The sequence below is a fragment of the Habropoda laboriosa genome, unplaced genomic scaffold (assembly GCF_001263275.1).
Source record: "Habropoda laboriosa isolate 0110345459 unplaced genomic scaffold, ASM126327v1 scaffold5, whole genome shotgun sequence".
In the NCBI taxonomy this organism is placed as follows: domain Eukaryota; kingdom Metazoa; phylum Arthropoda; class Insecta; order Hymenoptera; family Apidae; genus Habropoda; species Habropoda laboriosa.
Genome location: NW_017100161.1, coordinates 4,310,341 through 4,337,154, shown reverse-complemented (window position 1 = coordinate 4,337,154; position 26,814 = coordinate 4,310,341). Strand labels below are relative to the sequence as shown.

Genomic DNA, 26,814 nt, shown 5'->3' with positions numbered 1-26,814 from the left:
CCATTTCTTTCAATACCCGGCATACATGTCCTGTAACGCCTTCCTTCTAACTTGCGTGCACGCAACACACTGTAGCCAAGGGAAGAACGAATATCGAGCTGCGAGAGCAATTCATATTGGCGGACGGTGTCAGCCAGACTATGACGGCGTTCAGATCGAAGCCAAGCCCAACCTCGACGCTGCAACGTACGCCAATCTCATCCGCGAATGCCGGACCCATCACCAAGGTAACGTGTGTGTCACCAATCTTCTCGTTCCCCCATAAATCTTATTTAAATCACGATTCTTACATCTTCGAATTAAAGTACAATCTTGAAGATACTTTAATTTTGACGAATTTTTGTAGTCATGATTCAGATTTATGAGGGAACCTTAAGGGCCTATTCGCATGAGTAGACGAGAATCTATACGCAAGTGTTGAACCAACGACTGATTTTCACGCGGAGAAAAGTATTTTTACTTTGAAAGATACGTTGATATTTTACAACGAATTACTTTGTCACTGGTGTATTGGAATATCGTGTAGTCATGCGAACGAGTCTTAATACTCTCGTATATCTCTATCGCTCCATCGAGTCGCGCCTTGTCTCCCCGCGAGACGAGAAACGAGTGCAAATACTGGACCGCTGGATCGTTCGTTGAAAGCCGATCGATGCTTCATTGGGGGAATGACGTTGCGGAGTGTTCCTTGGTTCGATATCGATCGCAACGTTGCACGCATAGAATGATCATTTCCTTGTATCTCTTTCTCTGTATTCTACTTCGTCTTTGCTTGATCCTTTAGTCCCCTTTCTTTCTCTCGTCTTTTCGCCTTAGCCTCGTTCGAATCGTCGTCCAATCTTGTATTACTTAGGTAAGTACAAACTACCTGACAGTCAAAATCAGGGACTATTTTTATCATCCTCTTGGATTTATACCTTTTTTTTTTATATATCCCAGCATGAAAAAAAAGCATGACAGCTTTAAAAATGGTAGCAGCCGTCGCACATAGAGCTACCTAGTCCAGCCACGCACCTTCGAGGTAGTCGCTTCAGTCATTCCTTTTCCAAGTTCATATCGAAAGATTCCATCGACCTTAAAATTCCTTTGGGTTAATACCAACCCAAAAGAAGAAAAGAGAAAATATTCCTAATTAGCCCCTAGCCACGCTGATGCGCCTTCGAATTCGGGATCAACTACGGGTCGTACCGTGAATCGAGACAGTCCTTGGCGGCTGTTTCCGCCAAGAGGGAATAGAGAGTACCTCACCTCAGGAGATGCGATTTCACGAGACTCTACTTCTCTATTTTCTTTCTTTTTTTTCTATTTTTTCTCTCTCTCTCTCTCTCTAATCTATCTCTCTGTATTTTGTACGAGTCTGTACAAGTTTTGTAGTCTCCTCGACGTTCGATTTGGTCTGTCCACACGACGAGACGAACGTATGGATCTTTCGACCGAGGAGAATGTTCTCAATTGAGAACAGTTAAACGAGCAAATTGATTGTAACAAAAATTTGAATGGAATATCGGTCGAAAGGTCTGTGATGAAGTTCGCTCGATCAGGCGGACAAACGAGAGAAAAGAAAAAACGGTGTTCTCACCGCAAATTACGACCGGTGTATTCCTAAACCTTTTCGTTTATGGTGTAGCGGAGGAGTTTATGAACCAGCTGACGCCGATTTTTGAGAGTTTGAGGCAAAAGGAGGACCTCCCGTGCTCGTATCCCCTCCACATGCACGCCCCCTCTTATCATTGGGTAAATAAGAAACAAAACTCTGTCTACTCTATAATTTCTGCTGTCAATGGTGTGTGAGACACGGTTTATACCCAAATATCTACTTATAATAATTAATATATATATATATCTAATAATAATTAATATCTGTCTCTTATAAAATGTTATCTTTACTTTTTGTTTTGTTTTTCTCTATCGATTTTCTATCAGCGGTTTTTGTTTCTCTTCTTTTTTCATTTCAAGTTTTATGTTTGAGTGATATGTCTTCCTCGAGTGCGCTTTTCAGTTCCCCGGTACAATATGACGACCAAAGGGAACAACCGCCTCTGTTGTTCACGATTTCAACGCCCAAAATAATAATATGTACATAATATATACACATATATATCTGAAGTAACCGATCTCGCGATCCCCACCACCAAATTCTTAATCTCTCTTACTTTCTATTTCTTTTTTAATTTATAAATTTGCGCTGCTGCTGTCGCTGTCGCTGCCCTCAGCATCCCCAGCAATATCGTTATATTCGATGATATAATCGCGTAGACGAGCGCGATTGATAATAGTCTATGGCATATATCGCAGCTTTTACGAGAATCATACATGCATGCGGTAGAAAATTGGTAGCCTTAGCTTTCTCTCTCTCTCTCGACGTTTCATTTATTATCACGATATTGAATAAATACGTCGATTAACGCGATTACGATATTCGTGAAAGAAGAGCAGCGCATGTATTGAATACACGTGTGTAAACCGTTCAATCTCGTTTTAAGTTTCGCAGCAATAGAGTTTCCCCGGGGTTTATTATTACGTTTCATTTTCACGTTCGTCAGCCTGATTTGCCGACATTATTTCGATTGGATGCCTCTGGATCGATCTCCCCTCCCCCGTAGAACGAACCGGGATCTCTTCCAGCTTTTGTTCTGTACGATCGATGTCCTCGATCGATTCGAGAGAAAATGAAAAAAATATGTATAATTTAGTCGATTGGAAAGATTCGTTTGAGATTCGATTGGTCGAGGACGTCGAGCGTTCACAGAATGAATTTTTGCTCGCGAATTCGCGCGTCGCGGATACGGTGAAAACTACTGTATCGATATACTGTGCATAACGATCTCCTGTATTGCTGTATTGGTGCGTGCATAGTGGCGTTGATCGGAGATACTTCGAATCACCATAAGCTACTCTATCTGTCCCAACTTCCTCTGGTAAGTTTGCATGGATCTTGTTTTTTCGTTAGACGTAAAAATCACTCTCTCTATTTATCGAACTACCACGGTGGTCTCTCTCTCTTTCTCTCTCTCTCTCTCTGGTTTTTTTGTTTTATTTTCTATATACTCTTCCTTCGATCGATCGATCGATCGGTTTCTAGTTCGCAACGGTGGCGTTGAAAGGTTGTAAACGAACGACCGAGCAGCACCGCGAGATTATCAACTTTGTACACGCGATGTCATCGATCAAAATCGTGAATTAGAAGGAAATTTTCAATGGGTAAAAAAAATTCGAAGAGATTTCCCTATCTCTTTCTAATTCAAGATTCGTTCGAGTAACTCCACGAACTAACAACATCGACGCGCCGCACTCGCGCGTCGACAAATTTCAACGAGAAATTCCTCGCTGTTTGTCTATCTGTTTGTTTGCCTCTCTGTTTCTACCGCGTGTACACTCGCTCCTCTGGTAGAACGACGTGTTTTTTTCCCCAATTTTCTTTCGTTTCCGTTTACCCGAGCTGAGCTTTCTGTCGCGTAGGTGAGGGAACGCAGCGCTCGGAGCGTTCCCATGGGACAATCGAGGGCCTCGCGCTCATCGTTGAGTGCCGGCACGCCTGATAGTCTGAGCGATAACGAGAGTTGCTTCAAGATCGGCACTGCCAGGAAAACGAGCACTCCTTATAGGAGCACTATGACTCCAGGTGAATAAATCTACGAAACGTTAATTTTCTATTTAATTTGAAAAGCTTATTATTGATTTATCAAATACTAAATATTTTTTTATTAAAATTTTTATATAGGCGGTAGTCGTCCATCAAGTAGACCAGCGTCAAGACCAACGTCCAGACCGACCAGTAGACCAGGTAGTAGGCCTGCTTCTAGGCAAGGTAGCAAGCCACCGAGTCGCTATGGTTCCACACAGTCGTTAGATAGCACTGGTAATAATCTGGAAAAATATAAAAAAAAATTATAAGTAATGTATGTAAATATTTGTTTTTTATTTCATTTTTTTTTTTCTATAACAAATTACAGACGATTCGACCAATATGAGCAGAATTCCACGAAGAACAGCAGTGAGCACCACAGGAAACACTCCTACATCTAGCAGGCACAACAGCGTCTCCGGAAAGCGTTTACTAACACCTGTGAACGGTTCGAGTTCACGACCACGAACACCCACTGGATTAGTTAGTCCTGCCAGTGGTGTTCCAGCTAGGTTCGTAACTTCATTACGTGTCCCATCGTGTGTTCATCTGAGACAAAAGAGACATGGATATTACCTACGACCAACTAACTCGCATCTTGTCGAATCTAGATGATTTTATCGCATCGTCAATTCGTGGTAGAGAGACATTAACGACAGATCGTGATGGTATCGTGACGTTATCTCGCATCTCGTACAACCTATGATCTTGGAATGATGTTGAACGTTGTTTCTCATTATCCCCCGGCATTTTGTTACCTTACCATTTTGTTTCTCTTTTGTTACTCGGGTTTCAACGAAGAATTTGGAGAAGAGTATAATCGCGACATTAGAAGCAACGCCTGTATTAACCGTACCGTTTACTCACGTGTCAGTTAACGAAGATTAACATAAATTTGGTTAATAACATTTTTTTAGGTTTGGCACAATCCATAGAGCTTCGAGCATTCCAACCCTGACTGGTGTCGGCACACCGATCAGGTAAACTAAAATTATCGACTCCGACCGTTAAAAAAAAAAAAAAAAATTGGCTTTAGCTTGGTTTTTTAATCACGACTCATAATAGCGTATCATGGCGGAATCACACGGTGCAACTTGCTCTCTGGAACATTCTAACAGCTTTTCAAAATTCACATTTTCCATTTAGCCACAATACTCGCGGCCAGTGGGTGCAGGTGTTTCATTATTCTTACGTTCCCTTGTTTTTCTCTTTTCTTTTCTGTTGAGCTTTCGGTTCGCGAAACTTCAGTTAATCGTGCTTTGGATTCGTGGTTGATTAAAGAAAAAGAAAAGGGGAGGGGGAAATGTTTGAAAGGGTCATAGAGAATGAGGCACAGAGATATAGGTATCTGTATGTCGATTGATTAACCTGATTCAATGGTGATGATTTAGCCGCTCGAGGATCCCCGTGTACGTGGGTACGGATATTAAATCCCCACAATCGACGACCAGCAATATTTCCACTCATTCTACGCAAAGCAACCACTCGACGGTTTCTACCGATTCTACCGGGTATGGCCGAATACTTTCCCGCACTTAACACCGATTTGCCTCGCTTCTACTTTACTTTTCTGCATCGTGTTCCGTTTGCATGTATTTACCGGAGTGATTTCTCTTTTTTTTCGTCTCCCCTTCCGTTTTTGTCCTTTGTGCTTTTTGTTTTTTTTTTTAACAATTTCACACAACATTAATTTTCTCGTTAATTTGCTTTAATGTTGATTCCCTTTCAAAGCCACGTTTCTATGTACTCGTTCATCTGAGGCATCCGTAATTGACGATGAACGATTACGTAACGATGAAAATTATCACTCGTAACGATCGTAAGTGTGTTAATTTTCATGGATTTGACTTCAGTATTATCGCATTTAGCGTTTTTGATTTGCAGTATTCGCCCCATTAACGGCCGTCTAACCGTGCACCGCTTGCGAACCTACTAATAATCCAGTGTCCTGTCTTTTTTCTAACACTTATAGGAGCAGCTCGATGTGTACAAATTCAGCAACTAACACCTCGTCGGCCGTTAAGCAAGCTAGGTAATCATCGTTTCGGTCTGACTCGGTTGTATACACTCGGTTGTACTCTTTATGGTTTTTTTTATCGCTTGTGTCGTTGTGATCACGCGTACCGTACTGAAAGAACCCAGACGGACTGTGTACTGGTTAATCAATACGCACCCGATCGACCAGGCTGCGTATTTTCATTCGCGTGATCGATCATTGCAAAACGATCCTCATTGACGAATCGATCGTGTTCGACAGTACACTGATGGCGGCAGAAAGTTTACGATCACTTTCTATGCATGAAAATGCTGAGTATTCTAACTGATCTACATGAATTCCATGTGAAGTCAATGGAGTTTTGATTATGTTAACGAGTACATTGTTTTCTTTTTCTTTATTTCCTTAAACTTCAGCAAATACATCCACTGTCATATTTTAACATGGCTTCTTACACCTCTGAAGCACTCATCACGTTCAACCAGATACTTCAAAGCTTGATTTTCATCAGTTCAGCAATCTTCTAAAGTTTTGAAACTGGAAGTCCTATTTTATCACTGAAAACAAAGGATTTTTACAGCAATTCGTCCAAATACTCCAACATCCCTAAGATCCGCTTTTATTTTGGTCGGAAACTTTCTGCCAACGGTGTACAGCATAAAAAATTCGTTCTAACACTTCGTGCTAATTATCCATAGAACAAGGACACCGTCCAGCGGATCGAGCACGCCACTGCCGCCATCTCTGAAGCTGTCGAGAAAACCGTCAGGCGCATCGGACACATCCGTGTCGACGACACCGAGCAGCCAGCGAAAAGGCAAACCGACGCCGATCGACCAACGGGCACCGTTCCGATTATAGTGGAGAAACAACATAGTAGTCACCAGAAGGCCAAACTAAACTCGAAGAAAAAATTCCTCTACGTGATCGTCGATGATATCGAATCGACGGGACGTCGACGCGCGACGCTTAGGTTATTCTAATATATGTAATAACGATTCGAATGCGAGGCCGCCACCTGAGAGAAAATTTCTCCGTGTCGTAGCTAGCTTTCGCTGCCTCGAGATTTACACGAATAATTTATTAATCACGGTTTTCGATTAACCGTCGGAGCATAGAGAAGCCGCATCTCTCGGGGACGTCCGAATCGAGTGAAAGAGCTTAACACTATTGAGATATTTTGTAAAAAAGGAAACTAAACAAAAAAAAAAGAATGATAAATAAAACATAATGCATACAGGCGCGGGGAGAAGTGAAATGGACGCCGTTGCAAAGCGATCCAAAAGAGAAATTATCCGTGAAACTGGGTCGCGGTTGTAAATCGAGGTGTACCGATTAACCGTTTCGTAATAAGTTTCTTTACCGAGGATTAGCGATAACGATTATTATTAACGTAATTGTAATTTTACGTTATCCGTAGGGACTAGGTTTTTACCGGTCGTAACACGAGTAAAATTGAAATACAAAAAAAAGGTACGGTGGAGAAAAAGAGGAAAAGAACGTTTCGAGGAGAAAAAGAGAAAGACATTCTCTATGTCGCCGCGGTGTATGCGTATTCACGAATCATGGAATTCGACGATACGGCGTACGCTTGATCCCGCGTCGCTGACTTTATATACGTATATATAAATGTCGATCGATCTATTTTCTATTTCGTTGTTCCGTTACCTTCAATCAGTTTTCTTTCTCTTCTTATTTTTTCTCTTTCTCTCTCTCTCTGTCCGTCTGTCTTGTTTGTTGATAGAAAGGGGCCCTACGGAAAGAGCAACAAAAACCTAACGGAAACAGTGATGAAAGAAACATGACGGATTATTGTTGAAGCGTTTAGTAATTGAGGAAGAAAAGAGGTTACGTATTTATGTACATATTGCTCGATTTCTCCGGGTCGGTATCGCGCCGGGAACCACTCCGCGAATAAGACAGTTTCCTAATGAAGAAAAAAAAAAAAGACACAAATTACGCTACACGCAAACGATTGCCTTAGGTCTATCGCCGTAAATCGCTTCCGCGCGACTCGTACCTGCCTGCCGAAGCGAACCGACGCCACGGATGAACCGGAAGGGCCCTACAGACGTCGTAGAACGCATTCATTATACCACGTCGAAATATACAGCCGCTTACGTCCAAGAAATGCAAGAAAGATAAAAAAAAAGAACGGCAAATTTAACCAGGTTTATTATTATAACCCATTGGGGGCTTTGTAAACGACGAATCTATATTTTACAGAAAGGCATTTTTTCCGAGCGTTTCTCTGTCTGTCTGTCCTTCTTTCTGTATCTATATCTATCTCTCTTTCTTCTTTTTTACGTTTTAGGATGCGATACTTAACGCGCGATAGCACGATTCGTACGATGATGCGATTAATCTATTAACTATTCTTAAATGTTAATCTCTGTTTTCGCTTTACTTGAAGGTTCTGTATCGTCGCTACTAATTGCAGTGGAAAAAAAATATACGCAAACGCACACGCATTTGACACCAAAAAAAAAAAAAGTAATCATGGGAGTTAAAATAATTATTTCCCTTTCGTGATTATTTCTACATTTAAAAGAGGAAGAGGTTCTGCATGCTCAGAAAAGGGAGAACGAGGTTGATTCTTGTAAAAAGTATCGTTTATTATTGTATAATCATCGAAATCTTCATCGCGGAACAATCGTACTTACAAATCAGACGCAAACTTAACAACATGACTATGTACAATAATTAACAGATTCATACGAACGAACCGTATCTACGCGATAGTAATCGTTACCACGTTAGACTCGACGAAATTAGTGCCGCAAAAGAGTTGGGACGGATCGAACGGAACGGACGATCGATCCAAGAGCTGTCTCTTCGTTCTCGCGACAGCCGTAATCATTATCCTCGCTCGAAGACCAGTAACAACTAAATTCGATTCGTTGTAAACGCACGAACCGACCGATCTGTGTACCTAAAATCACTACTTGCGTGAGAGTTTCTGAAGCCGTGCTTTCAATCCCGTGGCGCTTAGTTTCAATTTTTCCACCTTGTTTTTACTTTGGTATTTCTTTCGCATCTCCTCCATTCGTTCCTTTCTTATTCTTTGTTGCTCTTTCTTCCAGATATCCTGCGAGATCAGGTATATGAATACATTAATAAATAACAAGGATTATCAACACATTGCCCACCGAACGAATAAGATTTCTATAGAATAATTAGAAAATGAATGATATAAAATTGAAGAATGTTTAATTATTTGACAAATTTTGCGAAATGATGTGGTCTCTCGATTGATTGACAATGTGTTTCAATATATGGCGAATCGCGTACTTTAAAATCCTGGCAAAAGCTCAGCCAAAGGACGAAGAAGTCTTTAGGATCAGCCGCATCTAGGTTTCTTCCTTTCGGCGTGTACTGATAGAATTGCATCACAGCCTTGAATTTGTTTTTCGCCTCGAGTAAGGCTTCCTGTTCGTTCACTAATTCTGCTGCAGCCTCACGGAAGAACGAGTCCATTTTATCTTTGAATGGTGCTGACGATTCAGGATCTGCCTCCACTACGGTGTTGCATTTCAAAGTGCATGCTGTAAAATTGAATTAGAAAAGAAGGAAAGGGTAACGTCATTGACATATGAAATTAAAAAAAAGAAAATCACCTTGTAGTTCCTTTTCTAACCTCTCCAATTCGCCGGAGAGATTCTCAAAATTAATCGTCGAGGCTGCCTCGATATCCGCTGGTTCAGGAACTGGCAATGGCAGAGGTTCTTCGAAATTATGACCCTTCTCTTGATCTAATCTCGCTCTAACGACGTAATGTAGCAACGTAATTCCTGGTACGTTCGATTTCACGTCTCTCAATTTACTCAGAATCTCTAAACCAAATCCATCCGCCTGTCCCCGTGTCCTATTTCCGCCATTCATATAGTTACCAAGTGTAAGAATAAGCGCCATGACTTTTTTCAAGGAACTAGAGTTACGCAGGAAGTCACAGGTGGTTCTTAAATTCGTTAATTTCGACGAATACGAGGAGATCGCGTCTTGGAACTCGGCTTGAAACATCAAACACGCTATCCTCTCTGAAAAGTGATTTATACTGGAGAGTTTCTTGAGGAAAACTTCTGGTCGATCCAGGGGCATTTCGGGGCTCGATTCTTCGAAGGCTTTTATGTCTTCCAGTTCCTTCTGCGTCGGCCTCTGTGAATAATTAAGTAAAAAATATAATTATCATCTAAATTCTTTAAAATTGATTCATTCTATGGTTTTTTTAACCACTTACAACTTCGTATATCTGTTGTAACGCTTCCAAGCTAACCACACTGGTGTCCAAATTGTAAACAGCGTTCTCCACCTCACAGAAGTCCACGTGCAAACTCTTCTCCAGAATGCCCACAGTTTTCGAACGTTTCGAGTCGAGGATCTTGGCTGGCTGTAGTTTAGATGGTTTTGAAGCCTCGTCCGCTTTTTTGACCGGCTTTCTCGCGGTCACTTGACGAGAAAACAGACCGGTGAACTCTTTCATGTCCAGGTTTGTCTCTTCCTCGAGCTCCGCCCATAGTGGAACCTGCTAAAATTACTCTTAATAATTTCAAGTTGATACTACCAAACCACAGATCTTTGTACCAACTATAATTTTTCATTTGTGTTAGCCCTTCATAACCGAGGGACAAAATTACAAATTACACGATAATTTCACCCTACAATATTACCTGTGCGACTGAATCTGAAACGTCGACGGAACCACGCTCTGTTGGCACCACAGGTACCAAAATCCTGGTCCAGTAAAGAGGCTTCATAGGAACCTCGGGACAAAGAGCTTCCTTCCTCATACCTAAACGAGCAAGAAGAACACTCTAATTATGGAGAAAATGACAAAAGGGTAGTGTGACAAGTCCTGTTCTGTTACTCACACGCTCTGCTAGCTGGGTTCCAACCTCCTACAGGAGGTGCAGGTAAAGGACAAGGTCCTGGTGGTGGTCCCTGGGTTCCTCCTGGCGGCGGTGGTGGTGGAGGAGGTCCACCAGGTTTTCCAATCGGCGGAGGAGGCGGAGGAGGGGGTGGAGCACCTGGAATGCCTGGCATAGGAAGCGGTGGTGGCGGAGGTGGTGGACCACATGGTATGCTGCCCATAGGCGGCGGTGGAGGTGGTGGTGTAGGTATTCCAGTGGGTAGGAGCGTCGAAGGTAGTGGAGGAGGTGGAGGTGGTGGTATTCCGCCGGATAGAGGCGTTGGTGGTGGCGGAGGAGGTGGTGGAGGCGGTGGTCCACTCGACACTGAGCTCATCCAAGACGCAGACGAAGGTGGAGGAGGTGGTGGTGGTGGCGGTGGCGGAATTGGAGGACCGCTAATTCCGCTAACAGAAGAAGACGATGACATAGGTGAAGGTGGAGGTCGCGATGGCGGAGGCGGTGGAGGTATGGAACCGATTAGAGATGTCTGTGACGAGGATAGAGATGGTGGTGGAGGTGGTGGCGGTGGCGGAGGTGGTATAGACGCTGCAAATTTTGCTACTGACGGTGCTGGAGATGGTGGAGGCGCTGGAGGCGGAGGAGCAGGTGGTGCTCCGTGAATTTCATCTGTCATAGGTTGTAAGATCGGAGGTGGCATTGGAGGAGGTGGTGGAGGTGGTGGCACCGATGACAACGAAGTTATACTTCGTTGAGACAAAAGTGTCTGTGCCGTTGTAGAACATGGTGGCAGTGTAACGATCGCGTCGTTTCCGGTGACTTTTGCGTCCTTGACGCTACTCCTGGATGACGTGGAAGTAGTGACGCCTGTCGACTGATCTTGAGAGGCATCCTGAGTGACAGGCCTCTCGAAAAGCGAGCTTGAACTCCTTCCTTTCGAGGAGTCGTCGGAACTTCCCTCCGGAAGTAGGCCTGTGGGGGACGTTTGCGTGGATTTACCTTGAGTCGCCTTGTCCGCATTTTTCGCGAGCTCTCGAAGACGTTCTACCTCCTTCTTGAGCGATTCTTTCTCCGAGTCTCGTCTGTCTTTGCCGGAAACAACCCCTTCCGAAGTTAAACTAACCGATATAGATGGAGTGTCTCTGCATTCAGAGTGATCTTCCTGGAAGAAGACGCACACTTTGTCTCATCTAGTCGCGACGACAACTTCAAATAACCGTGAACAATTCGTCTTACTATGGACTCTTTATTCTGTGTAGCACTGTCAATAGTGATCGAACCGATAATACCATCAGACACCAATCTAGAATAGATTCTAGACGCGAACTGTTCAACCTCAACTTCCGTCAGTATCGACTTGAGCTGTTCCGGCAGTGCAGCTATCAACGTTCTAACAATTCTTCGTTCTGCAACAATAAAAAAACGTACACACTTTTTAAAACACACCGGTTATACCCTCGCCATCCTCTTCTCGTTTCTCTTCTACGCGTTCTCACCCTATTATTCGTGTTTCGAAATCAAGCAAAACTCGACGAACCAAAGAAACATCGAACCTGTACAATCCTCCCTGTTTCTGCTGCAACTTATGACAACTTCGTTTATAGCTTCAGCGCCGTTCAAACTTTTGCCTGGCATCGGGGACTTCTCTTATCAGACCTTGTCTAATCCTCGGTGTTTTCCAGACTTAAGATCAAGGCATCACCGATTTCACGGGAAAACTCTCTACGTTCAATCGTGAAACTCGTTACGCGCGTGTTCTTCGCCGTTTGATTTCGTTCTCCAGTAATTCGGTGACGGTCTCGTGATAACTAAACGCATTAACCTCTGACAGCTTCGAGATAATTGCCAATCGTACGACCATTGATGCTGCCTATAACCGAAACATGATGCTCCGCATCATCGTGGCGACCTTGGAACCGGTACCAATCCGGAAGAAACTCCATCTTGATAATTAGTGTTTCCAACGACATGCCTGAATCTGTGTCAGGATGAATATTTTACACGGTCGCGGGCAAGTTTACGCGCGAAATGAGAGCGTGTAAGAGCAGCATCGTCGCACGGTGGACGGTACTCGACTGCGAAAAACATGAGCGAGACACGTGGCGTAGACACGCCTCCCTGATAACCCTTATCATGGCCCATTATCGTTGACAGACATCTATTAATCTCGGCTCTGCATCATTGCAAAGTGATTCGCGCGAGCATCTCACAACAGGCGCCCACGTACATCTCGTTTCCTCGTCGCTGAGATGACACAGCGTGCTTCAAAATATGTGGTCCCATATATCATACTACACGTGTCGTGTAGTACTTCAGTTTCTAACAAGTACACACATTGGAGACAATCTTTCCTCTCGTGTGTTCATTATTCATAGAAAAATTGGAAGCAGAGTAACTCCTCAAAAATAATCCATGTTTTCACACACCACCCTTATTAAAAAATTTCGAAGTAGAGTGATTTTCAAAAAGTAGGTCGCTAAAGAGTAAAAATAGAAATTCGTGTAATTAAAACATAAGAAATACCTGAGATCATTTTCACTATCTCCTTGATTCCTCGAATACCACGAATAATAAATTTATAACGAGCAACACTGGGATCAACTTAAAAAGAAAAAAAACTTTTTCAACTGGAGCACATATTGTGGAGCATCCTGTACATCATTTCACTCGTTTCACGTACATCGAGGTCAACCATGAGAGAAGATATACAAAAGAGTATACTCACCGAACAGCGGCGACATGGAAGACCGTTCGACCTCCTGGCTCTTGATGGCCTCGAACGCCTCCGGAAGCGCCGGCGGCGCCATTGGCGCTTCCTTTTTCGCCACGTCCGCCGCGACGACCAATTCTTCCGGATCAGTGAACACGCTATCGCTGGATGACTCTTGACTAGGCGGCATCGAGGTCTCCGTCACAACCATACACTTGTTGGCTAATCGCCACGAGTCCGTGACCAGTAACACCTCTTGTTGCTTGTCGTTTTGACTAGACAATGGCTCCAGATACGTCCCTGACGGCACATTTTTCTCTGTTATTTCCGTTGGCTCTATCGCTTCTATCGATTTCTCAGATCCATCCTCTTTCTCCGGTTTCTCTTGCTCTTGAGATTTCTTCACCGATGAGTCCGGTACAAAATGGTACTGCGCGAATTTGAAATAAAAATTTTGTGGGTTTTTTTCAGTTTGTACATGTATCGGTGAAATTTATTACTACAGTCACCGACGAAAGTTTTTGTAAATTGTTAATCTAAGGAAGTTCGTGTCTGTTCGTTAATTTCGAGAATGACTGACAATCAACGTCGAATCGTACGTATTTATTGAAGCGATAGTTTAAAATTCCAAACCACTTGAGTATCGGGGTTAGGAGAGAGCCTATCAATAACATGAACGCGACAGTGATGAGCTAATTAAAAAAAAAACTGGTTCCGTAGCCACCTCTCAATTAACCATACATGTATATGTACGAGATATCGCTTTCCTGTTGTCGGGAAGATAAAACACGAGGAAACGTGTCGTTTAAACATGTGCCATTCTCGAGTGGCTGCACCGTGGCGCCAGTACTGCAACCAGTTTCAATCGACACTCTCGAAAAAAAGTTGGAAAAATACCAGTATGTGACCATCGACCAATTTCACATACCTTCACTTAATTATCATAAATTTACAATCGACCGAAATGCCGCTTGAAAGTTCCGATCGTAAAAACCCACTTCAGTTGAATCATTGATGCTGCCTAGGGGTGGAGCCTCTTACGTGATTCCCTTACTCCTTTCATTCAACCACCAATCTTAACACGTTTTCTCTTGTGAATCGGTTTCCGATGTAACTTTCCATTCAGACCGCGTGAGTTACTCCACGCTGGCGAGATTAATAGCTTCATTAATAAGACTCTTTTATGATACGAAAGATACGTGTAAGACTGTAGGTTCATTCATATAAACTCTCCACGTAATGATTTTGCGAACTGTACGTTATTCGAGAAAATATCTTTTAAATGAAAGTTACTCTGTTTCGAGCGGGATATTTTACGGGCGATGGTATCCCTGAAATTTTGAGGTTACCTTTGTCTTTTTAAATAGATCGAGAGATAATAATGTGGAAATGTTATAACGAGTCACGCTGTATATAACGTTTGAAATACACTGTTTCCGTTTGTAATGTATTATCACCATGTACAAGGTGTTTCAAAACGAACGAAACAATCCACCATAACCTCATACCTCTTTCATGAAACATCCTGTATACACAATGAAATCACCGAAATATCGTTTAAGCAAGAACTTCACCACAAGGCATACACACAAACCAGCGACAGAAACACCGAAACACCTTAACCTCATTAGGGACGATTTTTTTTTAATTTAAAAGAAACTTATCGAATATACTTCACTTTCGTATATTTTCTACCACAAGTATTGGAATTTAAAAAAAAAAAAAAAACTGAACGTACACATATACGTCGGTATCCCTGTAGAGGTTAATATAGGGCGTACCAATAATCTCCACCTGAAAGACAGCACCAATTGATCCCATCCCGAAACCTGACCTTTCTCTCGGTAGATCCAGGTGGCCTAGGTGCCTGCCTCTTTTGTCGTTTCTCCCCGGCCTTCTCTTCTTGAATCTTCGCCTGAATCCTTCTAGCAGGTGTCTCTGCATCGTCGCCTGTGTCACCATCGTCCCCAGTATCAGTCGCGTTCTCCAGTCCATCCGCGATGGAACCAGGTGTGCTCGCTGCTGTACCATCGACACCACTTTTTCCCTTCTTTCCCTTCCTTTTTGCGTCGCTCTGCAGGTTGCCCATGTCGGGGTCGCGTGGCTCTGCTGCCGCTTCCTGTGCCCCGCGATGATCACAGGCGGTGGCTGGAGTGGTTGGTGGTGGTGCGGCTGCGGCTGTGGCTGTGAACGCTGCACCGATGTCACGGACATGGAACGCTCTGAATATGTTGACACAGACGCGGGCGATGTCGCGCAGCTTTGCCCTAGTTAACCGCGGCGAGCCTGCGGCTGCGCCCTCGTCTTCCTGCGAAGTGTCCATCCCGGCGTGCACCGCGGTCGATACGCTCGACTCCTCCGTTTCCTTTATGGCAGTCGCCGGTCTCCGCGAGCGTGGATACGCGTTCACGTGCGTCCAGCCACGCTTCTCCGCGAGGAATACGCCGCTACGATCGCGAGCAGTCGCAAGTCCACGGTGATTATTGGGAACGATGCCAACCTGGCCACTGGTTCGAAGGAACTGTCTTTATACTGTTGGTTTATGTTCGATAGAATGGATGTTGTATCGTGGTAAGATGTTGGGAGATTTCCAGGTGAATTTTGCTGGGTTATTGTGCACGGTCGGTAAGGAAGTCTGTGGTGTTTTGTTGCATTTGGAAAGGACATGCAGTGGTGAATTGTTTGGAGGCCTGTAAAGAGATTCGAGGGTTTCAGTGATGAATTAGCTAGTTTATCGTTTACGGTTTGTAGAGACGGATGTAGTATTGGGATTAGGTTTTGTGAGTGAATTTAATTGAGATTTATTTGATGGTTTACCGTGTATGGTCGACTACGTGGTCCTGTAATAGACTGCGTGACTCGATGAGCAATTGTCGGCTGGTTGATGTTGTTGCTGCTGACATGGATAGATAAGCCAGCTCGAGGGAATGAATATGTAATTTGTGTATGTGGTATAGTACGGACCAAGATATAGCAAGTTTGTAGGATCGGTTAAGAATCAACATGTTTCGGGCGTTGACAGGTTAAGCGTCGTTAAAAAATTCATAAAAAAAATACGCAATACGAAGTGAATGGTATCGAAATTACGGTTACTATGATATAAGGCAAGAATGACACTGACAGAAGTTACATTCAGCACCTTCAATAACCTTAGATCGTAAATACAGCTGGTATAAACGGATTAGTGTAAACATGCTAATCCATTCGGACTTTGTATTGTAGTAACCGTAAATCCGTTGCTGTTCGCTTCGTATTTCTGTTATAACGTATTAATAAAGCTTCAGACGACCTGCGTTTATGTAACATTTTGTTCTTATTTATACTCATAGAATATAGCGACAAACTTTGATCGGAATAAAACTAGAAATTGCAAAAATTGAGAATTCTTTTGTATTTGAAATTAAGAACAACTGATATAAAACATTAACCACGATAGATTTCATTAAATGTATAAATAAATAATTCTCTCAAATAACTTACCTAGCCATGTGTAATGTCCGATCGGTCTCGTTAAACTTTCGGCGAAGCGTTAGTCGAAAGATGCACGTGTTTACGTACGCAGTGGTTCTCACGGCGCCATGCTGTCTCCCGATGAAGACCAAAATCTCCCGGATCTATGGATCTCATTCGTTCCGTAACAATGCACAACGTTCGTCACAATCTCTTCCTCGACCACGTTCCCTTTCGAATTATTTCACGCTCTGGCATCACGAGCGACGATGCAAAGTGTCTCGCTCCTCCTCGAACTATCGATTCTCTATTGGTTACCACGAGCAGTAACACTCTCGAGGAGACCTCGACATCGAACAACTTGAAACCTTTTTCACTTTGATTCACACTGATCTTCGCGTCTCTTTCGTAGAAACACACTTCTCCATCGCGATGCAACTCCATCGAATGATTAGGAATATTAAATTTGGTCGATTTCCGTTTCTTTGTTGTACTACGACGTTTCTTCAGTTATTAAAATTCTGTGGGAATTGATAAATAGACGTTTAAAGGAAGTGCAGGGAGATAAGGAGAGAACCAAGGTCGTTCACCGTGAAATTATCGCTCTTACAAGGGAATTAATTGATGATTGCGTTGGTAAATGGTAATAAACTGCACACGTAACGAAAAACGACAGATTGATCCGGCATAAAACACCGGGACTGTTTTGCACAGTCGTACCAACGGCGCAAGTCCGTGAATCCAGATGAGTGACGCGAACGCGCGGTATTCTTAAGAAGGATTATCGATGTGTTCGTTTATGTGCTCGATAACTAATTGGGGTGACCTTTATCGACGACCTCTATTTCCTACTATATTTATCATTTCCATCGACAGTTATTTTGTAATAATATTTTAATATTGTAATAATATTTTATTGCGTATGAGCTATTTGGAAATTGACGTCCGTGCTATTAATATTTATTTAACGCGCCAACGCAGGTAAGAGAACAGGGCAACTAAATAATCTTGTTTCCTATTCTTTTATCTACGTGCTACATTATCGACAGCTGATTGAAAATCATTTGTCTAAACCATTTACCTGCAACGCAACTTCTGAAACGGTGGCAAAGTAATACCGAAGAATAGAGAGGGTGGCTTGATCGCCTATTTTCCGTTATTTTCCATACTTTAAATCGAATGGTATTTCAACGGAAGGAACATTAGAAATTACGCAGTTTCTCATTGGAAGAGTTTATTTGGGTATTCTGAGAAGGACCGGACGGAGTGTTCTGCTCTTGCCGGTCTGCTGGCTGCGTTCAAAGCGGAAGGATCGAGCGTATCATCGAGAACGTCAGAAATGAAATATTATTAGGTTAGTTGATTTTTAAAATAGGAAGTTTTTGAATTTTTCTCTTTTAATAATAGTTAATGTAAATTAGAGCATAATTGCGTCCAGTAAACAGTTTAAAATTGATACTTATGTTAAATTTTTAATTGCTTTCTCATTACTAATAACGTAGACAGTAAAATAAAGTTTCTACTCTATTTTCAAGCACTTTAATTCTGGAATAATTAATGTTTCCTATCAAATAACCATATAGATGGTTATTTATAATTATTAAAAGTCTTAAATAAAATTATTCTATGCCTTAATATAATAAAGCAGCTTAAGATGTTAATTTTGCATTGAATTCATCGTTGCATTCAGTAGATTAGTCAGAAATTGTTTATAACTTTTATTAAAAATTAGAAAAATTAATGTTCTTCACGTATGAATTACAGATGGACCTTCCAGAACACCATAGAAATCAAGGAAACGTCTTGAACATTAGAAAAAATGAAGAAATGAAATTATTTATGAAAAATCAGTTATTTATTGTAAAATAATTGTATAAAATGTATATTACAAAATGTTACAATATACCAGTGTTGTTTTACAGCATTTTACTGTTTTAAAATATCCGCTATTTTATTAAGTTAAAGCATGTAATAATTTTATTTTAGACTTCTAATAATTATAAACTACCACCTAAATGGTTATTTAATACGAAACTCTAATTATTCAATAATTAAAGTAGTTGAAAATAATGCAGAAACTTCATTTTACTATCTACATTATTTGTAATGTTAAAGCAATTAAAAATTGCTTATAGGTATCAATTAAAGATAAGAGAGATGACGAGGATAGCAATAATGAAGAGAGGCAAGGAAACGAATAGCGGTAGACAAGGATAGCACTAGAGAAACGAGTTAGACAAGGAAACGCATAGGGATAGACAAGGACAGAAAAAAAAGTGGCGAGCGAAACCAACGCCATCTCGCGTTTGGTGATCGGAACTACGTCTTTTTAATAGGAACACATGCTATAAACAGAGGTATTAGACAAGGAAAGCACTAGTGTGCGAGAAGGACAGAGAGAAAATACTTCCTATTGGCTGGCGGGCCCCTAAGGTCTGCCAATCAGGTCCTTAGTAAAGTCGGCCAGGGAAAAATCATTAATAACTCATTAATTAGGATGATTTTGTGAACTTTTAAGATTGAAGAATGTAGTGTGGACCTTTAGCAACTTTCACATATAGTTCTTAATGCAATAGACCCTTTCAATAATTAGTTATTAACAATTTTAGTACGCGATGTCGGAAACGATACCGTTTACGTTTATATACGTTTACAGCTTTTCAATAATTTCATAGCTTTCTAATGAATTCCCATGCAAGTAACTACATGCATCTGAAAGGCAACTCCCTGAGCTACATTTTCATGTAATCTTTATTAACATATCAGTCATAGTTTTCGAGATATTAAACATTATTTGGGTGAGTACTACTCTCGTCACATTCAAGAGTATGGATTTTTCATCATTTTCACGCAAATGCGTGATTAATTATGCACTTTCAAGCATGCAGAATGTAGTATGGACCTTTGTCTACATTCTGCAACAGTTTTTAATTGCATAAGTGGCGTGGTTTATTACTTATGAGCAATTGTTTATAAAAGTCGACTATACTCGGGTACGACGAATAAAAGACTCTTCCATATAATGTTTAATAACTATTAAACTAAACGGAATATGTTAATAAAAACTATAAAAGAATGTAGCTAAGGGAGTTGCCTTTCAGATGCATGTAGATACTTGCATGGGAATTTATTAGAAAGCTATGAAATTATTGAAAAAACGGAAACGTATATAAACGTAAACGGTATGGTTTCGATCTCGCGTACTAAATTTGTTAATAACTAATTATTCAAAGGGTCTATTGCATTAAAAATTATATGTGAAAGTAGCTAAGGGTCCATACTACATTCTTCCATCCTGAAAGTTCACGAAATCGTCGTAATTACTGAGTTATTAATGAAAAACCGTAAACGTATATAAACGTAAACGGTATGGTTCCGACATCGCGTACTAAAATTGTTAATAACTAATTATTGAAAGGGTCTATTGCATTAAAAATTATATGTGAAAGTAGATAAAGGTCCATACTACATTCTTCAGTCCTAAAAGTTCACGAAATCGTCGTAATTACTGAGTTATTAATGAAAAACCGTAAACGTATATAAACGTAAACGATACCATTCCCGACATCCCGTACTAAGATTGTTAATAACTAATTATTGGAGGGCTCTATTGCATTAAGAATTATATGTGAAAGTAGGTAAGAGTTCACGCTACGTTCTTCAATCCTAAAAGTTCACAGAATCATCCTAATTAACGAGTTATTAAAGATTCTTCCCTTACCGACTAGATGTAGCGTGTGGGAGGCGGAGCATAGCTGCCCGCGGACCAATAGGAAGCGTTCTCTCTCTGTCCTTCTCGCACACTAGTGCTTTCCTTGTCTAATACCTCTGTTTATATCATGTGTTCCTATTAAAAAGTCGTAGTTCCGATCTCCAAACGCGAGATGGCGATAGTTCTGTTTTGCAAAATTCTCTATCCTTGTCTAACACTATTTCTTTCCTTGTCTTACTCATTTGTTTAATGCTATCCTTGTCTACCCATATTCCTTTCCTTATCTTACTCATTTCTTTTCTGCTAAATACCTGGAACAGTTATCATTCCTGGTAAGCACGACTACTGCTGATACAACACGATCTTCCAATAAGAAATTCACAATAATTAATCACATAGAGTAACCAAAAATTTCTATATTTATCACTCAAATTCCCTACTACACATTGAAATTAAACAAAAATTTAAAAAAATAATAAAAATTATGATTTGAGTAACTTAGAATCACAGACGTGCTACAGAATAAATCTAACACTTAATGTATTTCTGTTTTTACAAATGGTTACAATATACCAGTATTATTTTGCAGTATTTTATAGTCTATTTCTCACTTACACACAACGTCCACTTTCTCTTACAAGTAACTAATTGTTTGAAGAATATTTCAATTCAAAATGAAATAAACTAAGTCCGGAAATAATGAGGAAAGTTTTCATTACTTTAATATTGCTTGAAGTTAGTAGATTGTAAAATAAAGTTTCTGGTTTATTTACGAGTACTTTAATTGTGCAATAATTACAGTTTCTTTATAGTGTGTATAGAGTAAAGTGAAGTTTTAACTTTACTTTCATGTACATTAATTATAGGATAATTAATGTTTCTCAATAATTAACAATTTGGATGATTGTTTATAATTATTGGAAGCTTTAAATAAAATTATTGTATGTCTTACCTCAATAAAACTGCTTAATACAGTGATTTTGTATTGAATTAACCATTGTATTCAGTAGATAAGTCAGGAATTGTTAATAACTCTTATTAAAAATTAAACAAATTAATGTTTTCTTCGTATGAATTACAGATGGACATTGCAGGACACCATGGGAGTCAAGGAAAGGACTTTATCATCAGGAAAACTGAAGAAATGGAATTATTTATAAACAAATTAATTATTTATTGTAAGATAAATGTATCAAATGTATTTTACAAAAGGTTACAATATACCAGTCTTGTTTTACAGCATTTTACAGTCTATTTCTTCCCTACAAACCCCTTCGTTCACTTTCAATTGCAAATAACTCATTGTTTAAACAATATTTCATTGCAAAATTATATAAACAAAGTCCGGGAAACCGCCAGGAAGGCGTACATATAAAAAAAATCGAAAAAATCCCGAAATTCGAGCTTGACGTCATTTCTCGGAAATGACGAAATTTCCAAGAATCGAGGCGATTCCAAGAATTGACCAAAGGGCCTTCGAAACTTTCAGTTCTCGAGAATTCTTGGAATTTTCGTCATTTCTTGGAAATGACGAAATTTCCGAGAATCGAGTCACTTCCAGGAAGTGACCTCCTGTCATATCATGTTCGCCTATTAGAAAGTCGATTTTCGGCCGAAGTGTCTTCGAAAATTTCAGTTCTCGAGAATTCCTGGAATTTTCGTCATTTCTCGGAAATGACGAAATTTCCAAGAATCGAGGCGATTCCAAGAATTGACCAATGGGCCTTTGAAAATTTCAGTTCTCGAGAATTCCTGGAATTTGGTCATTTCCAGGAATCGAGTCACTTCCAGGAATCGACCTCCTAACATATCATGTTCGCCTATTAGAAAGTCGATTTTCGGCCAAAAATTTTCGAAAATCGAAAATCGTGACTTTGTATTAGGCGAACATGATGTGACAGTAGGTTGCTTCTTGGAATCGCCTCGATTCTTGGAAATTTCGTCGTTTCTCGGAAATGACGTAAATTCCAGGAATTTTCGAGGACTGAAATTTTCGAAGACACTTCGGCCGAAAATCGACTTTCTAATAGGCGAACATGATATGACAGGAGGTCGATTCCTGGAAGTGACTCGATTCTCGGAAATCTGGTCATTTCCGAGAAATGACGAAATTCCAGGAATTCTCGAGAACTGAAAGTTTCGAAGGCCCATTGGTCAATTCTTGGAATCGCCTCGATTCTTGGAAATTTCGTCATTTCCGAGAAATGACGTCATTTCCAGGAATTCTCGAGGACTTTAGCAACCGACGGGTGCTATCACACCGAATTTCGATATCTTTTCATAATTTTCGTAGTTTTCGCTAGAATTTCGGGATTTTTTTCGATTTTTTTTATATGTACGCCTTCCTGGCGGTTTCCCGGACTTTGTTTATATAATTTTGCAATGAAATATTGTTTAAACAATGAGTTATTTGCAATTGAAAGTGAACAAAGTGGTTTGTAGCGGAGAAATAGACTGTAAAATGTTGTAAAACAATACTGGTGTATTGTAACCTTTTGTAAAATACATTTTGAACATTTTATTTAATTTAACAATGAAATATTGTTTAAACAATGAGTTCCTTATTAAGGAAATGGACGTGGTGTGTAAGGGAGAGATAAATAGACTGTAAAATGCTGTAAAACAACACTGGTATATTGTAACCTTTTGTAAAATACATTTTGTACAGTTATCTTGTAATAAATAATTGATTTGTTAATAAATAATTGCATTTCTTCAGTTTTCCTGATGTTGAAGTCCTTTCCTTGATTCCCATAGTGTCCTGGAAGGTCTATCTGTAATTCATACGAAGGAAACATTAATTTGTTTAATTTTTAATAAAAGTTATTAACAATTCCTGACTTATCTACTGAATACGACAGTTAATTCAATACAAAACCACCGTATTGAGCAGTTTTATTAAGGTACGTCATACGATAATTTTATTTAAGACTTCCAATAATTATAAACAACCACCTAAATTGTTATTTAACAAGAAACACTAATTATCCTACTATTAAAATACTTGAAAATAAACCAGAAACTTTATTTTACCGTCTACATCATTAGTATTGTTAAAAGCATTAAAAATTTATTATAAATATCAATTTTAAACTGGTTACTGCACGCATTTAAGCTCTAATTTACAATAACTATTATTAAAAGCGAAAAATTCAAAGGATTTCTATTTTTAAAATCAACCAACCTGATAATACTCCATTCCTGACGATGCGGTCGATGATACTCTCGATCCTTCCGCTTTGAACGCAGCCGGCAGACTGACAAGAGCGGAACAATCCCTCTGGTCCCTTTTAGAACTCCGGAATTAAATTCTTTCAGTCGAAAACTGCGTGATCTCTAAGGTTCCTCCGCCTATTTGGTCTGGCGATGACGTCAGAAGCCTCAAATTTAATTTGCCAGAGAACAGAATAGTAACTCGACTATCGCCGTACATATAATAAAACAATTGTACCTAAGAATTAACAATAAAACGAGAAGAACAATGTGAAAGGCATGGCAAATTTAGACTCTGATACGAATAGAAAGGGGGAAATATGGTGATATAATGAAATCAATCAGATATAAATGAATTGAATCGGAAGAACACTCGTGAAATGTCGTTTTATCGTTTATTTTATATCGCAACATAAAATTTGTACAAATAATAATTCGTAATAATATCGTAACTATAATGGACGATAATTGATATATATGTATATTGTGTCGATCGATATATATCAATTTCAAATTTGCACGCGACACACGTGGCGGTGAATGGCGCGCGCGCGCTTTTCTAAAACGCGTCAAGCGTCGTGGAGGTGCGCGCGTACCATGCGGCGCACACGCGACACAATGATCACTCCAACCGACGTTCGGTACGGCAGGGACGCGTTCGATGGTGCGGAATAATTTCGCGTCGAGCGCGTGTTCTTTCGCGTATTTTTTTTTTTATATTTGGTCGGTCGGTTTGTCGTTGAAATGAAGGGCGGAAGAACGGTGATTTCCCATCGCTTCCGGAGACGATGACGTTTAACAATAATCGGCGGGATTTGTTTTAGAGAACGGCAGAAAATCTACGTTTAACACATCTCGTATCTTTTCGTCCGTTCTCCACGCTATATATATATATATATATCACGTGTTCATAAGTCGAAGATAAGACAGAATAAAATTCGAACAAGAGTGTAAAGATAAAAAGAAGTGTTTAAAGTATATCAAAAGATAGAATTGTAATAGCGGCGAATAACAAAGACACCGTCCCGCAGTCGATAAAAAAGCTTGCCCGTTCTTCCGAACGATAAAACAGAAATCATCTTCGTACATCTCGGCGAAGAAATGAGATCACAAGTCGAAAGGAACGAACGCGTACGATCCGGCTGGTCCTATTTTGTTTTTCTCCATTCTTTCCTTCTCTTCTAATATGCACACACCTCTCTCTCTCTGTCCCTCTCTCTCTCTCCATTCTTTTTTTTCTTCTTTTACTATGTAATAGCGCGCGCGATATATTTTGACACGAGTCCTATAACACGCGAGAAATTGAAACACGATTCGTATCTTCTTCTTCTTCATTTTTTTTTTCCGTTTTTTTTTTCATTTCTTTTCGTCATTTTTCATCGACGAACGTCGGCGGCGTTCGCTTAGATGCGGTACAAAAATAAGAACTTCAACGAAGAGTCGCTACGTACGCGAGATCCCTAGAGCGCGCCGCGTTTTATAATACTACAAAACTAAAGGGACGCACGGTAGATGCGCGAGCCAAGAAATATTCCTTCAACGTTAAAAGCGTAGCTATCGTTAGTTCGGGTTTCAACCACGTACGAATTAACGCGTGGTTCTTTTTCTCTCTAAACCGTGAAACGCGGAGTCGTGGCAAAGATTCGAAGTATTCCACTTTCTCTTCACAATCGTCCTTCTCCCCTCGTTCATTCGTTTGTATACACCGTATGTATATATGCATGTATGTGTCTGTTTCTATGTGTGTATGTTGAACGAAAGGAGAACGAGGAGCTCCTCGAGTTGCTTGGAATCCCTCAGGCCCTGTCCACGGCCGCGTCCCACTTCGTTAAGTACTGATACGTTTACCGTTATTTACAACAGACGAACGCTCGAAAGTTTCACTCAGGTAATGTCACGATCACGAACATTTCTTAGGATTCTCGATCTTTAAACCCTTCAGCTACGAAACAACTTGTTGGCTATTTATGAAAGACAATATTACAGGGTGGCGTTTCTCAACTATAGATAGACCTCGACAAATATAGCTCGGTAAATTAAACGTCTTTGAAATATTCATTTCTTTTTTAATTACTAGTCTTCATTTTACGTAAAGTTGCATAGAGGATGTGGCAATATTCATTATTTTATTCATCTATATTTATCAAGACGTTTCTTTCAGCGACTTCTATAAACAGTTCTTAAGAAACACCAGCGAAATTTCTCACTAAGCAGACATAATTCATCGAGACACACCGTTAAACGTACATAACTACCGTTGAACAATGAATCACATGGAAAAATGCACGCAGAAAATACGAAATTCCGATAGAAAAGTAAAACTGAAGCTAAAGGGTAGTGAAATACTCGTGTGTCAACCGGTTTCATCACTTTCGAGCCATCATGCTTATTGCTTATACTAAGCGCGTTCAACGGCGCAGTCAAAATTATGGTACATGTACAAGAAAAAACGCCCAGGTCTCGGTTTAGCCTGGGGTCTCACGAGGATCGTTCGTCGCTCGAGTCAGCGGCATCGTCCACGATATAAAAGTACAAAATGCGTAAACGCGTCGCAACTCGAACGTGTTCAATCTTTCTTCAACAACTTCATACAAGAACATGTTTGAATTCCAACGAATTTCACGTTATATACGAGAGTTTTTAAACCATCTTCGATCGCGTATTCTCTCTCTCTCTCTCTGCTTTTCCCGAACGTGTTATGTGTGTGTGTTTGTATGTATGGCCTCTTATGGCATCGCGTCAGCCTTTTACAGCGGAGATATATAACTCTTGTCTCTCTTTCAAGACTCGATCATCGTCCATCTTATCTTTCTTTCATTTTTCCTTTTTCTTTCACGGCTTACTTACAAACTACTTAAATATAATACACATCGAACGATATATCGGCGAGAAACGAAACTTCTCCCTTCAGCTGCCCTCTGTCTCACAATTGTTCCGACAGAATGATCACTCGTAGTGTCTGGATCCCGTCGTTATCCGTGAATTCTTCGCCTCTCTCAGAGGACTCGCCGTCTTTCAACGGATTCCTCGACGATCCATGCTCGCAACCCTCCGCTTCCGCCCTCTCCTCCTCGGGTGCATCCTCGTCGGAATCTTCGTTCACACTTCCCTCGTCCTCCTTATTTATCACATTCGTTTCCCTCATCGTCGACGCGGCGACCGTGGTCGTCGACGTGGTCACCGCGGTCGTCGTGGCTCTCGTAGACGGCAAACTGGAGCTTCCCTCGAACTCTGGAAACGTTG

At 40.6% G+C, this 26,814-nt stretch overlaps 2 protein-coding genes across 2 annotated transcripts in view; one reads left to right on the top strand and one right to left on the bottom strand.

The window, feature by feature from the left end:
* LOC108577642 (microtubule-actin cross-linking factor 1) overlaps nt 1-7,557 on the top strand; it is an 80,315-nt gene extending 72,758 nt beyond the window's left edge. Inside the window, exons 33-40 of the mRNA XM_017940823.1 lie at nt 1,628-1,734; nt 3,460-3,622; nt 3,722-3,859; nt 3,954-4,137; nt 4,543-4,605; nt 5,017-5,136; nt 5,598-5,657; nt 6,320-7,557. Of these exons, the coding sequence (XP_017796312.1) occupies nt 1,628-1,734; nt 3,460-3,622; nt 3,722-3,859; nt 3,954-4,137; nt 4,543-4,605; nt 5,017-5,136; nt 5,598-5,657; nt 6,320-6,482 (998 nt within the window). The 3' untranslated portion in view covers nt 6,483-7,557. The remainder of the gene's footprint in view (nt 1-1,627; nt 1,735-3,459; nt 3,623-3,721; nt 3,860-3,953; nt 4,138-4,542; nt 4,606-5,016; nt 5,137-5,597; nt 5,658-6,319) is intronic.
* Nucleotides 7,558-8,476: 919 nt separating this feature from the next.
* LOC108577633 (formin-2-like) lies at nt 8,477-15,519 on the bottom strand. Its single transcript, XM_017940812.1, has 9 exons — nt 15,026-15,519; nt 13,212-13,624; nt 11,723-11,892; nt 10,490-11,648; nt 10,289-10,410; nt 9,859-10,143; nt 9,239-9,776; nt 8,913-9,166; nt 8,477-8,709 (listed from the first exon to the last, which is right to left on the bottom strand). The coding sequence occupies exons 1-9, from the start codon at nt 15,517-15,519 to the stop codon at nt 8,563-8,565; spliced, it is 3,582 nt and encodes a 1,193-aa protein (XP_017796301.1). The 3' UTR covers nt 8,477-8,562.
* Nucleotides 15,520-26,814: the final 11,295 nt, after the last annotated feature.

Coding starts and splice junctions, on each gene's coding strand:
- LOC108577633 (XM_017940812.1), bottom strand. CDS start 15,519: ATGGACACTTCGCAGGAAGACGAGGGCGCAGCCGCAGGCTCGCCGCGG. Junction 9,777..9,858: donor TACAACAGATATACGAAGTT/GTAAGTGGTTAA, acceptor AATTATTCACAG/AGGCCGACGCAGAAGGAACT. Junction 9,167..9,238: donor GTTAGAAAAGGAACTACAAG/GTGATTTTCTTT, acceptor TCAATTTTACAG/CATGCACTTTGAAATGCAAC.